Source organism: Lagopus leucura, unplaced genomic scaffold (genome assembly GCF_019238085.1).
Source record: "Lagopus leucura isolate 7727_CA_CO unplaced genomic scaffold, USGS_WTPT01 Super-Scaffold_100019, whole genome shotgun sequence".
In the NCBI taxonomy this organism is placed as follows: Eukaryota; Metazoa; Chordata; class Aves; order Galliformes; family Phasianidae; genus Lagopus; species Lagopus leucura.
The window spans coordinates 9,126,131-9,140,818 of record NW_024962273.1 but is presented as its reverse complement, the minus strand read 5'-3'; the positions used below and the strand labels follow the sequence as shown (position 1 = coordinate 9,140,818).

Here is a 14,688-nt window from a genome sequence, read left to right as displayed (position 1 = left end):
TCTGTCATTCTAATGACCAGTTTTAGAAGCACTCCCAAATATACCCTACTATTGACCAATGTCATTAGAATGACCAGTGTCATTAGAATGGGTATATTTGGGAGTGCTTCTTTTCCTTATTCTTGTCCAGACCAGTGTTCATCATTAACACATTCAGCACTTCTGCTCATCAAACATTGTATAAACACAATGGTTTGGTGGTGTCAACGGTTTATGGGCTGGTCCGGCCCAGTTCCGTGACCAGCAGGGCGGAGGGATCTGCGGATCCGCGCCTCTGGGAAAGGGGAAGCAGGGGACCCCAAAATACTTGAAAACAACAGCACTGATCTGAGGTGGAACAAATGATTTTACTAAATATAGTGTTAGTAAAATACAATGAGAGAGAGAGAGAGAGAGAGAGTCTGTTTGAATTGTATAGACCTCACCACAGTGCTGGGGTGAGAAGTGCAGTCCAGTTGAGTGACTGAAGTACAGACGGCGAAGTGCAGATGGCGAAGCGCAGGCGGCGAAGCGCAGATAGCGAAGCGCAGACAGCGAAGAGCAGGCGAAGAAGAAGAATCAGGTGACCTTGCTTGGAGTTATATCCCCTTGCTGACCGCAAAGTCTCCTGGGGAAATGTAGTTCTTCTCCGACAGACGAACATTCGGCAGATATCAAACCCCACCCCCAGTGCATTACATGATGTTATGGTGTGGAATACTGATGACCAAAAATCATAAAACCATGACAGGTGGTAATAGATTGGTGGAGGGGGAGAAAGCAGCACTATGCCTGTTAAAGCTATTGATACATGAAGGTATACATTTTCATAGCATCTTAGAATGATTGTTCTGCTTCTGTTATGCATAAAAAAACCCCAAAACTAGTTACTTTAAGCTTGTGAATAGTGCTATTGTTTCCCAGATAGTTCACACACTTGCAGCTACACGGGTTTGCCACAGGGGAAACTTAATTAGTTATTTCCTCAGTCAAATTATTTCATAACAGTTTCCTACTGTGATTAACCTCGCTTCACCTATGCAGCTGGTGACTAGTAACACTAAAATAGACAAGACTCTAGGAAGCTATTAATGTAATGTTTTCTATCATTTAAATTTCTTCTGATGATTACTGGTACTGACTTGCCTAATGTGGGTTTAGGAACTAGAGCTTCTCTGTATGGTTTTGGATTGCTGTGCAGTACACTCACCTCTGCTGTTCTTCAACCAGAATGGAACTAGCCAGCCTTACTCACCTCGTTTCAGTGAGCCCTCTTCTGGTATATAAAAATGCAGATGTATAAAAATGCCAACATTTTTAATCTGGTAACAAATCCAGTCTTTTGTAACAGCATCAGTGCTGTTTACTACGTACTGAGAGTGAGCCCTAAATCTCTTCCTCATTGTCATTCACCCATTGGACAGATGGACACTGTGATCTATCTTTGGAAAGCCCAGTAAGTATCTGCAATCATTTAGGGAGTTCTGGACTGAACAGATTCCTCTGGGTACCTAAGCTCTTTCACTACAGAGAGACAGATGGGCAAGCTGTGGCATAAAAGTGGGACATGAGCAAAGTCAGGCTAGACCCAGAGGTCTACATTCACCTAGCCAGATAACAGCTGTTGGGTTGGGTGCAAAGAGGCTGCAAAAATTATTGTGCTTTCCAGCAGCTCCTCCAGTGTGGGAGGAGGCACAGTAGCTCTGCAAGAGAAGGGAAGTTTTCACATCTTCATCCCTTCCACTCATGGGAAGGCCAAGCACTCTGTTTTTTGGCATATTCACTATTTTTCATTGTGTGTCACTACCTGCCTCCTTCAGTGATGCATTCGTGCATCTTGAGAGCACTGGTGAAAGTCACACAGTCCAAAACCTCAGCCAAAAATAATGTGAGGAGATTGCTGTGGTTTTAGTATTTGTCTGCCAGCTGTGGGGATCCCCACAGACAAAGTGAGGTCATTGAAGGCTGATGGAGAGACCTGGCGAAAAGGGCAAACCGTTACAAGAGAGTCTTAGAGCACATTTGGATCTGTGCTTGTCTTTTTTACAGCAACAGATTGGCTGTTGTAGAAATGACTCATTACCTGGCCTTGCTTGGACCTTCATGTACATTGTAAAATGGCAATTTAACCGATGTCATTTTCATTCGTCAACATGAAAAGCAGATAATAGAATTCCTTAAAAATGAAGAAATACAAACATCCTTCCTTTTCCACTTTGCCTCTGATAGTATTATATTCTTTTTCTGTTTCACACCAGTTGACCTCACTTATTTCTCCCTGGGCTCTGACTAGGAGATGCGCTCAGCTATGATGAGAACTCCCAGCCTGCAGGGCTGGGCTGGGCAGGGTGCAGGTTCTAGCTTTATTCACTTGTGCAGGCCAGATCTGCACCATCCATGCTCATTTTTTGAAACTGCATAAAAATAAATCCACTGTACTAGGTAGCATTTTAGATAGCATTAGACTCCAGTTTTAAAAGTAGAATTCATCAAGCGAAATTCCCTTTGAGTCAACAGCAGTTTATAGTTGAGTTAAAGGAATGGTTTGGAGTCAGATTTAAATTCTAGCAGATGTCAAGGCAAGAAATCCTTTTGCTGCAGCAGTAAAATAGGGGAACATCTGAGATCCATCGCTGCTGTTTTACCAGGAGGTATTCCAGTTGGAGTGCCAACACATACCTCACTGATTAACCTTGCCTTTGACCTGCAGCACTGGCCTGATACTGCACTGTATTCTGCCCATCTAAACCCTTCACCTGGGAGTGTCCTGAGGCAAGGAGAGAACAGTTTGATTGGCATGCTGGTATGTTTAACACCTGACATTTGGTATTATTCAACAAGGCATTATTAATTACTTAATATAACCATCATTATTCATTTCAACATTTGTAATTCTTAAAGAAAACCATTCCTTAAACGATTTGCAACTGCTTCTCTTATGTCCTTGGAAATTAATAAACAGTTGGTTTAGTGTTTTTTGGCAAAAATGCAAGAAACTACAGACTGGCTGTATTTTTCATCTACGTTTCCCAAATACTCATTATTTCTTGATATATTAATCTACTGAGACAGAACTGGTGAAAGGGAGAGTTAAGTAGAAAAAATCAGTCTTACTGACATGGTCTTTACAGAAATATTCTAAATATCTTCCTGCAACAAACATGTCTTCCCAGCACAGATGAATTACACTTGTGATGCAGTGGTTCCCAGATGTGACTGAGTGCATGGGCTGTGAGCTTCTCACACTTTCCCCTGTACTCTGCCCACCTCTGCATCCCCACATGTGACAACCAGCATTCCAAGAATCTGAGAAACTTTTCGCTTTTCCCATTTCTGAAAAGCTCTCTTAACAAATGAATGTTTCTTTCTGAAATCTTCCTTGCTATAATTTCTTCAGGGCAGCACATAGCACTGAGTTAAATTTAAATCCAGACACCCCATGAGCAATTAAAATTAGAATTGTGAGGATGTTTTTGTACCCCCAACAGACTCGAATCACTGTTCATTTCATGTCAGAGCATCATAAGAGAGAGGACTCTTCATGCTAAGCAGTGACATTCAGCTGAAGGAATATGAAAATGACTATCAATTAAGCAAACCAATAATTCAGGATGGTTTTGATTGTTTGGGTTATTTTAATTGTCATGAATACGTGCAGTAGTCTGAAATGATGACTTTCTGATATGGCAAAAACATTTTAGTGACACAAATGTAGAGCTGTCCCCTTAGTGACTGTTAGTATCATAACTTATGAGTGATGTAAATTTCATATTGTCATTTTTATAAGAGTTGTCATGTCCCACTGTCCTGCAGCACTCATTATGCTCTCTTAGTTTATAGTCGACATTTTCTTTCTTTTTTGGGCCAAGGCATTCCTGACAGCGTGAGCAGAAACTTGCTACCTTGGGAATCAAATCCAATTATCAGTATGGCAGGGTAAAGTTATAAATTATTGTCAGTGGGATAAATGCATTCAACAGACTTGTACCTGAGTCACATCTCTCAGGATTAAGGGTGATTGAATTCAGGTTCTTATTTCAGATCTGAATCAATTAGTGGTGGGATACTTGATGTTCCAGAGAACAGTTTTTGAGTCTCCTGGAGAAAAATGTGCAGATGTGATAAGACCACACCCTGAATCACAATGCAAATAATAACATCTTGTAATTCTTTGTCTGAATCTTAGTATTTTACATTGGTCTCACAGCTTTATACTTATGGTTCTGAGGGAAACATTACCATTCCACATATAAAAATGTAGACATGAAAGGACACTGTCAACATTTTGTTTTAGATCAATTTATAGAACATGAGTCTCACCTGAACTACGAAGCAGTCATGTGAAACCCTCATAGCTCCTCAAGGTGTGAAAAGCACATCTTACTACCTCTAAAATTCTCATTTTTCAGTGGGTTTCATGTTCCCACCTTTGTGCCTGGAGTCCTGCAAGACAGCAGCTAACAGCAGTAGAAGAAGCAGAGGCAGGTTCAGGTCCTGTGTGATGCTGACCCTTGGGAGGCCAGAGGAGCAGTAGGAGCAGAGCTCAGTGCTTGCAGTTCCAGGTGGAGCCTGCCAGCACTACCTGGCTCACCAACTATGGGGAGATAAGCACAATCAGAAAATACTTCATGTTGAAAAAGTTGAACTGCCAAACTCTTAGCAGGTTCTTACTGAACATGTTCCAACTGGAATTTGGCAAGGGTGTTTTAAGTGACCAAATTTGGGCAGATTTTTACAGGGGTGACATAATACTTGTTCTTGACATCAAGCACAACCCTGCAACATTTCAAACCCTTGGTTAGAAGCATTGAGTGCCTGGAGCATCTCATGAAGCAGAAACAAGACTCCTATTCAACACAGGCAAAATTACTCTTTCTTACGCCTTCCTCTCATTCTGGATCTTTGACCTCAAAATTCATCAAGTTCAGCCTAAAGCAGATACCTGGTGTGGAAAGTTTCACTCTGAACAGCTTGTCTGATAAGGCCATGAGAAACTGAGAAGAAATGTCTGGACAAAAAAGTATCCAGCAGCATCCTATGTAGACCTGAATTATTTGTGTTCAACAGGTCACCTTGGTCACCCCACAGATGTCACTGGGGCTCCTCAAGTGAGTTGTGGGAGTTACTGCAAGGACTGTGAACCTAATTTTCCTTGATAATCAAGGGCTGTGAAATTAAATTCTCTCTGCTTTGATTGTATATCATGATTAGGAGATTATTTTAGTGCTGGTCACTAATTTTGACTGGGCTTGGCTCTTGTGTCATGTCAGGAAGCAGGAGACTCGCTGGGCAGCTGTTGACTCTAGTTGGAAGAGTTGACAGAATGAATCAAAGTTAATCATGGAGTAAACGTGACAGTGGATCTGGAGTACATTGTATAATCCTGACATTCATTGTAAATTGACCCAGGATTCACATTTAATGTTACTGAACTTAATAATTGGTTGTTTGACTTTAAGTGCTAATACTGACTTTTCAGAGCAACTGCCCATCAGATAATGCAGACTTGTGATGAAGAGGATAATCAGTTTAGCAATTCCACCTGCTGGCAACTTCTAGAAGCTCTGAAAAGATGTCATTCTGAGCATGGCTCCTACAAAGTATTTGCCAATGAAGTATGTACTTCATTGTTTAACTGCCCTCCTGGTCAATGATTTTGGTGCTTTTCTTATGTTAGGGCCAGATTTTAAAACAATGAAAGCATAAAATGCTAGAATGACCCAAACTAACTCTCTGCATATATGATACACATAGACTGGGCATCTCACATCCCAACATTTTTCATGGTTAGAACGAAGAACACATCTTGTTGAAAAACTGCACATTTTATTCCTTCAATTGTATGAAAATCCTAGCTGAGGTTTCTAAAGCAGCATACAAAAGCAGACTGTGAAAATGCCTGTTCCTTCTCTCATGGCAGGGCTGAAAAATATCAAACATTAAATTTATACCTCTTAGGATCTGGGAGGTGAATCAGTGAAGTTTGGTCACATCCTGGTAATGTCTATGTATATGTGTTGTCCTTGGCTTGGAAGACAGATCCCTCAGAGAAGATAGGTGTGTTCCTGTAGTTGCCAGCCTGCCATTATGATTCTGATAATTGGGGCTATAAGAGGGCTCTACTAGTATAATAAAAAACATTTTTGTGTGAACTATAAAAGTTGACTCTGGGTTATTACCATGAAGCAAGAAATTGCCATGAAGCAAGAAATAGGAGCAAATTCCTCTCCCAGCTCCAGAGCACAGTCTTGTGACTTGGACCAAAATGAACTCACCAGCCACTGCTTCATGGGTGGTTTCTCTGCAGTGTTAAATCTTGTCTGTAGTGCTAGCAGAGCTGAGTTCAAAGAACCAGGATAGCTGGGATGGTGCAGGGTTTCCGTCTTTACTGTCCATTTCTTGTCCAGAAGCCAGGTTTCTTCACGCAGGATTATGAAGCTAAGAATGGAGAGAGCTTTGGTATCCTGGCAGCACATTGCGCTCTCAAGCAGAGGAGTTTGGAGCATGGCCAAACCACTATTGAATAAAAATCTGCCATCTGTGATCTTCTTCCTTTGGAAAAGTTGTGAGGTACAATCAAGGTAATGAGAATTAAATGCTTGCAAATGCAGCCACATGGACCAAATTTAGGAAGCCCAATGTGCAGCAGAGCTCAAGCAGACACATGGAAGAGAAGTTGGAAGAGACCTCTGGAGAACATCCAGTCTAACCCCCTTCTAAAGCAGGTTCCCTACAGTAGATTGCACAGGAAAGCATCCAGCCAGGTCTTGAATATCTCCAGGGAAGACTCCACAACCTCTCTGGGCAGCCTGTTCCAGTGCTCCCTTACACTAAAGCAGTTTTTCCCCATGTTCATATAGAACTTCCTATGTTCCAGTTTGTACCTATTGCCTCTTGTTGTGTCACCAGACACCACTGAAAAGAGCTTGTCCCCATCCGTTTGACTCCCACCCTCTGAATATTTATAAGCATTTATGAGATTCCCCATCAACATTCTCTTTTCCAGGCTGAACAGCCCCAGGTCTCTCAGCCTTTCTTCCTAAGGGAGATGCTCCAGTCCCCTAGTCATCTTTGTGGCCCTCTGCTAAACTCCCTCTGGGAGATCCCTGTCTTTCTTGAACTGAGGAGCACCTCACCAGGGCAGAGCAGAAGGAAGGATCACCTCCCTCAACCTGCTGGCAGCACTCTTCTTAATGCACCCCTGGATACCATTGGCCTTGGCCACAGAACACACTGCTAGCTCAGGGCCAACCTCTTATCCACCAAGACAGTCTGCACTTCAGTTGCATGTTGACATCCATATTTTTCAGGCCAGTCACCAATATTTTAACTGATTGCTTCACATTAATCAAATATCTGCTTTGGAGAATCCTTGCATATGCTTTTCTGTGGCTTCAGCCTGTATGCCTCGCTCTCCGGGTAGCAGTGACTCATGCAGCAGATAGAAGGCATTTTATACAGGCATTAGATAGAAAGGGCATAATCTCATTAAGAATGTTTTTATAGTTTTATATAGCGTATTTTCCTGATTGCCTTATATTGTGGAAGACGGTCTTCTCCCAGTTCCATCATGTGGGCTTCCAGTTTTTGCTGCTGGATATGAAGGCAACAGAGTGAGCAGCCAGTGCCCCTGACAATTTGTGAGTTGGATACTCTTCATCAAAGCCTTACAGAGACACTCCTGTAATTCAGTCATCACTCAAAAAACATGTTCTGTTGCTCCTTATGTGTATGTATGTGTGCAATGGAGTCTATAGAACTAGTTTTAAATGGTTAATGTTGATGTAGTGTTACAGGCTGATGGATTCAATAGGACTGTTTGATTAGAAAAAGGTCACACAGTTTGTTTAATTCTTAGCAAGTTGCAGAATGATTCAGAATTGTCACAAGTGATTTATTTCTGAGGTTCCTAGAGCGTAGAGCAAGAAGTTGCACAAAGGGCTCCAATCAGGGCTAAGACTGCAAGTCATACAGTGAGAAAAAGCACAAAAGAAAGATGTAGTGCAACTCCACTTGAGATAAATTTAGAGGAAAACCTAATGGTATGTGTATCTGTTTAAGTATTCTGCTGAATTTGCGGAGCATAGTTTGCAGCTATGGAAGGCTCCTCCTGCACCAAATTATACTGTCCTACATGGATGTAAATCTGAATAAATCTTTTGATGTAGGAAGAACTTCTCCAAGCATGTATCAATGTGATGATATGCAAAATTTGATTTGCTTTGTAAAATTACTGCCGCTAATTACATCCAGATTCATAATTACAAGTAACATATTAAAATTATACTGGAAGGTGAACGTGATTTTGCAATTCATGATGGTTGTAGAAGCATAGAACATGTACAACTGATTCTTCTGTAATAAACCAACTCCTCTCCTAGAGCAAATAGGCCGTGAACTACGTGTACATGACCTTGGGCTGAAGATCTACACACTCCCTGATACAAGCATAGCTACCCAAATTGTGTTTCCCTTGAGAGGAGATTGTTTTGTGCTATATCAATCTGGTCCATGTGGGACTTGGAAAAAGGATCAGATGTTTAGTCATTGCAAATCCTTTTGCCATAGGCAAGGTTACTAATTAAAAAGTGCTAGCATACAGAAGTACCAGATGCAGCCAAGCCAAGGATGAATGTCAAGAAATTGGCGACGGTGAGGGGAAAAAGCCAGAAAGAAGTTAGGAAAATATCAGATTTTTTTTTTCTTCACAGAACATTCCCTTTCTTTCTACTCACCGCTTCTTCCCAACCAGCTTGGAGATATGTGACATTATGTCTTGCAGCAGGATTTCATCAGCTGTATCTTACCATGGAAGTCACATATTGCAATGTTTCATATGTAGCGTCTGGTCATATCCCTTCTTGTCACATTCTATTAGGTGTGCTGCCATCATGTGACCCCTGACTGGTGGCATGTGGTCACATTACAGCTCACCATTACATGTGTTGTTTTACTTGTTTCCATTGACATTCCTATCAAACCTTGCACATGCCCTTGAGACTTAAGAAAATGTTGTTGAAGTACACTCTCAATTTATATCAACCATCATTTCAGCAACCCTGGATGCTAAGTGTGAGTGACTGCTGAAAATCAGTTACATTGGAAAGTTTTATTTTCTCCACCATGTTGGTGGTAGAAAAGTTCATAGTTCAAGGTAGAAAAAGTTCATGGAATCATTAAGGTGATAAAAGACCGCTAAGATCATCGAGTCCAACCACCAGCTCATCCCCACCATACCCACACTAAACCATGTCTCTCAGTGCCATATCTCCCCTTTTCTTGAAAACCAGCAGGGACAGTGAGTCCAGATGTCACTGCTCAGAATGTCTTTATGGATGCCTCACTTAAAAGGAGAGGAAAATAGCAGTGATGAACATCTCTCTCTGGAAGAACTCAGTTTTATTTTTCTCAACATGCCCTTGGATCTGTGCATGCTCATGTGGACCCATGGAGTGACAGCAGTGCAAATCAGATGGGGAAAGGGAGTCCAATATTTCACAGAATTCTTTCCAGTTCTGCTCTACGTGTGGTTCCCATGATGAACATTCACCTTACTGACTTGGCTTGAACATCCTTTTGTGACATGCTCTGCAACACATGGCACTTTTCTGATGGTGTAAAGGAGTAAAACATATACCCTGCAGAGCTGCGTGTTTCCATTAACGCCCTTGTTTGGAAGAAGTAGCAAAAATGTTGCACACTGATAGTTCTCATGAGTTGAATTGACTGTTTCTTTGCTTTTCTCTTGTTATGCAGTGTTTGTAAATTGTTTTGGGAGGGCATTAAAACACACCAGTGGCATTTGCAAATAGCAGCAAACGCTACGTTCTTACTAGTTATTCCAAACATGCAGGCAAGATTTTTCAGTAATCTTTCTAGTTTTCAGATTTTTTTTTACTTTAAGTGGTCCCTTGCTCTAAATCAGAAGCATTAATTTCTAGGTAACAGGCACAAATGTCCTTCAAACCTCCAGTAAGTGGTCTCATTAAGTACTTGAGTAAAATGAAGGGTATTGCGTCAGAAAAAATGGCTGAGAATAAAGAGCTGTACTGTCTCTTGGGTGGAGGGAAACTGCCTATGTTTCATGCCAATGAAGACAAAGAAGTTGCTACAATGCATAAGAGAAGTGCCAGATGCTTCCCCAAAAGCTTCCTCAAAAGAAGGGGCTTTCACTCTTCCAGAGGCCTAGTAATAAAAGAACTGTTTTTCTTGTTTAAAGCCATGGTTACCTTGGTAAATAAAGCCTCCATTCTGGAGTCCCCTCATAATGATCATTTTAGGGTTAGATATTTACCTTAGTGTACCTGACAACTAGTTTGTAGACTGACTTACTTTGTATGAGTCAAATATGTGGCAGGATCTCTCTGCTGAACTTAATTCAGGGTCTACCATTAATACATTAGTATTTTTGAATCCAATTAGCCAAAGCACAGATCAATTTGAAAAATATACATTTTTGAGTTTTTCTTCTTTGTTTTACAAGATTCTATGTCTTTGGATGTGTCAAGCAATACAATTCAGAAATGATCTGTACTGGACACGTGCATCACTGTCAAGCTAAGTAAAAGTCACTACAGCAGAATGTGGAAATGCTGTGTTGGTATTTGAAATGTTTGCATGCACCTACACACACATCCTTTACAGAATTGAGTGAATAGGAGTAAGTTGGAACATGTATGGGAATGGGCAGGTGCTCACAATTCTGCTCATGCAAAGAATGAAAGAGGAAAGTAGAGGAGAGGAAAAGTCAGATTTTGCAAGTATGACATAAAAGTTGTCCTGCATCATGTATCAATTTTCAACAGAAATGTGAACTCTACATTCAGTCTAAGCTGTTTAAGAGAAGGTGTCTGATAATTTCGGGTTTTAATGGTGAGGATTTAAAAAATAACAGCAATAGTTGCATTGGAATTAAACACCAAGCACTAGAAGGGACTGATTTTCTGAGCTGTGACCAACAGGAACAAGCCAGGATGTGATTTCTGATTCATGATTAACAGCTCTTCTGACTTTGGTGCTGCGGTAACATGGAGTTCATCTCCTCTTTCTGTGGCATTCACAAACGTGTTTGGTGGTAATTTATTTCAGGTGCTGTCAGTTATAACTTATAACATGGGAGGTTTTTGCATCAGTTTCCTATTGTAAATTGTTCCTGAAAGATCTTCCTAATCTTATTAATATTGGCTGATTCTTTGTATTAGGATTTTCCAGGGATTGGTGGAGTCTAAAGGATTAAAGGCCTCTGAGTCAAGGATGACCTAGATTCTGATCTAGCTTTTATTATGCAAATCCTTACAATCTGAGGTCATTTATGGGAACATCTGAAGTTAATATGAGTTCTTATATTCAAGCACTCTGTAACATTCATAAGTGTTTCAGTTCCAGGTGAGTACAGTGCAGTTATTAAGTGTTCCAAAACTGCTTTGAGGCAGAAGCATACTCAAAATGTGACGTAGGATCTTCAAAGTCCAAATCCTTTTGGCTGGTGCTGGAGGTGCTGGAGATGCTTTCAAAAAAGGGTTTTCCTCTGAAGTCCTAGTGGGGGGCTGAGAAAGTTCTTCCCTGATGCTTCCAATGTGGTTATTTCAAGAGATCTGCACATTCCCCAAAGTGGAACAAGTTCTTGATTTCCCTTGCAGTTGTGTAGTAGAAATTCCTTGAGCTTTATTTTGTTATCTTAAGTGGAACAAAAAAAAAAAAAAAAAAAAAAAAAAAAAAAAAAAAAAAAAAAAAAAGATGAAGAGCAGCAAGAAATGAAAAAAAAATGAGTGGCTTTTTGAAGCAGAATGATTTATATACATGGCCATTTTTCACTTCTGTATGTACAGAGTGCTCTATTACTTGAAGATCTGATAAGCAGAGAAAATTAATATTCCCCCAAACCTGCTCCTTGCCTGTTATAGTCCAGCTGTCCATGCTGTTTGAGTGGAAGCAGGGATCAACTTGAAGCTGGGATGATTCTGAATGTGACTCAGAGATAAAGGCTTTAATACATTTTTCTTTCTGGTGGCTTCCCAGAGCTCAGCACCTGGAACTCACAAATGGAAAAGCTCTCCTTTTGGTTCTTTCAGTGTGCTTTCACTCTTTCACCTATTACACAAGCCTGACTACCTAACTGTATTTGCTTCTTGTATTAATATTTGCCTTTTTATATCATGCCTTTCCTCTGAGAAAGTGAAAATATGTAAATAAACTGAGCAAAGACATTCCATTTTAGGCCAGCAGTAGTGTAGCAATTATGATTATACGACTATAAACAGAAGGGTTCACCCAGAATACTCAAAGCTGATAAGGTAATTGAAAAGCTTTCAAATTAATTGAGTGTTTTTAAACATATTTTTGGAAGTGGTATGAGTCTGTCCAGCATGGAGTTGTGAGCAGAGGTGGGACAGAGCGTGGGGAACCAGACTCACTATTTTCTGATACCACCAGCAGTGCTGGAACAGGTTCTGATGCTGATTATTTTGCTTTAGACTGGGGTGATAGCCTTAGGCTTGGCCCTTGTTGGGAGAAGCCTGCGCAGCTGGGGCTCAGAGCATCTCTCTCCTCCTCCCATTTTATGTGGACGTTCAGAATTCTCTGTCTCAGAAGAAATCCCGTAGGATGGGGATCCAGTGCATCTCGTTCTGAACAGAGACATTTTTACCAGCTCCTTTGCCACCCCCACACAACGTCTGGCATTTGCTCATGTGTACCTCTCACTCCCTCGGAGGCAAATTGCTTTGCTGCTCCTCAGCTCGGCAGCACCACATCCCTTGACATTTCCCAGGGCAGTGATGCTGGGTCCTGCTCCCGTGCTTCCCAGCTACCATGCAGAATGTACCAGCAGAATGTGGGTTAATGGGGCAGGCATGGCACAGAAAATAGTCACTCTGGTGGAGTCATTAGGATTTGCTGGCAGATTGCCTGCTCAGTTGGTGCAATTTTACACTCATTTTCAGAGCAGGCTTAAAGGGGAAACCTCCACTCGCTTTGAGGCTTCACAGCCAACAGGAGGCTGGGGCTTGCCTGCCTCTGCCCCCATTTCTGATGAACAACTGGCTGGAAATTCTCAGCTAAGCGCTTACTCAAATGATTTTTTGTTGTTGTTTTGAAATTGCTAGTGAAGGCTGTTTAGAATGAACGGACCTGTGGGTGAAATTGCTGTCTCCTATGCCTTGGCTTTCCAAAACTCAAAGAGCAGAGTCTGAACTACATTTGGAGGGGAAGGGAAGAGAAAACAAAATAAAACAGAATACATATCCTTGTGCCTGGGAAGGCGTAGCTGAGCAAGTATAGTTATACTTCAGTCAGTACCATGCAGACATAACAAATGTTTTAGGTCTTGGTCCTGCAACAGGCTTCAACTGAATGTGAAATTAATAGGAGCTGGTGGCACACAGCTCCTGAAAGGGTTAGGCTATCACAGCTGTAGGATGCTGTAATTTATTACTTGTGGAAAGAGTTAATAAGAAGAATAGCATTAGATTAGTTGTCACACACAGGACTGAGTCATATATTCATTTTTTGGGGGAAAAAAAACCACACCCTGATATTATATTTAATTTACTTCATTGCTTAAAATGCGTTTGCACCAAATAGAATCTATTAATCTTTTTATCTTAGAAAACTTCTGATCGGTTTCCTTGTGAAATATGCAGCCCTAGTTAATGCTTTCTGATCTGGAATTAGAGGGTTAAATCTCAATCCTCTCTGATTTATATTTCCCTCCCCTTCTTCCCAGCTGTGGACATGGATGGAAGATCTGCAGAAGGAGCTCTTAGAGGATGTCTGTGCTGACTCTGTGGATGCGGTTCAGGAGCTTATCAAGCAGTTTCAGCAGCAGCAAACAGCCACCTTGGACGCTACCCTCAATGTTATTAAGGAAGGGGAAGATCTAATCCAACAGCTCAGGTAAGCACCCACCTGGAGGACAGGTGGTGAGAAATCTGCCATATGCTGCGGTTTAGATGTGCATAAATGTAGGTTTAGGATTAATAGGGAGAGTTTATTCATTCCTTGCTTATTTATTATTCTTCAATTTTTTTGAGTAATGTATTGAAATTGCACTGAGTGATTTGTGTGGACTGATTAGAGTAGTCTGTGCATCAGCGTGGGCTGCTGCTTGACAGGGAGATTATTTATAGGCACAGCAAAGTGAATTGAAACAAATGCGTTTCAGGTGAATGTTTTTAGTGGATATTTATGGAAGATTGTTAAATGGCTATGAGCTAGGGCCTTGTGATTTATGTGGTTAGTTCTAGTATAAGAGAAGTGTATTCCTCTAAATAAAACATGTGCATGTCTAACAGTATTCACTCTCTCATTTGGCATGCAGCACCCTTCTATTTATCTTTGTCCATGTGGGGTTTGTTCATACTGTCAGGGAGGGTCCTTCCTGCCAGCTCTGCTTGCATTATGAATTAAAGCAGCTTGTTTACCTGATTTGAAATACACAAAGTGACTGATTCAGGAAAGTTGGAGCTTTTTGCTTTCTCAGTCTGTATCTGTAGTAGAACTCATGTTTTCAGGGAGCATAGGAAGCCTATCCCAACTTGTGTTTCTGTAGGCTCTCTCACTTGTTCTCATTCATAGTGATTTTCTATGGCTCTAAGTTCATAGCAGCAGTGGAGTTTTCCTGCCTCATTGACATTTCAAGCCCCAAACCATGAAATCTTTTGTTCTTAAGATCTTTATATTGTCACAGATTGCCCTCATCTACCTCTACAT

At 41.1% G+C, this 14,688-nt stretch overlaps 1 protein-coding gene across 6 annotated transcripts in view; it reads left to right on the top strand.

The window, feature by feature from the left end:
• Nucleotides 1–14,688, top strand: part of KALRN (kalirin RhoGEF kinase) — a 450,273-nt gene that overhangs the window by 271,268 nt on the left and 164,317 nt on the right. For all 6 annotated transcript variants that reach the window (XM_042877581.1, XM_042877574.1, XM_042877573.1 and 3 more), the window contains one exon: nucleotides 13,703–13,872. In XM_042877581.1, coding sequence (XP_042733515.1) covers nucleotides 13,703–13,872 — 170 coding nt within the window. The remainder of the gene's footprint in view (nucleotides 1–13,702; nucleotides 13,873–14,688) is intronic.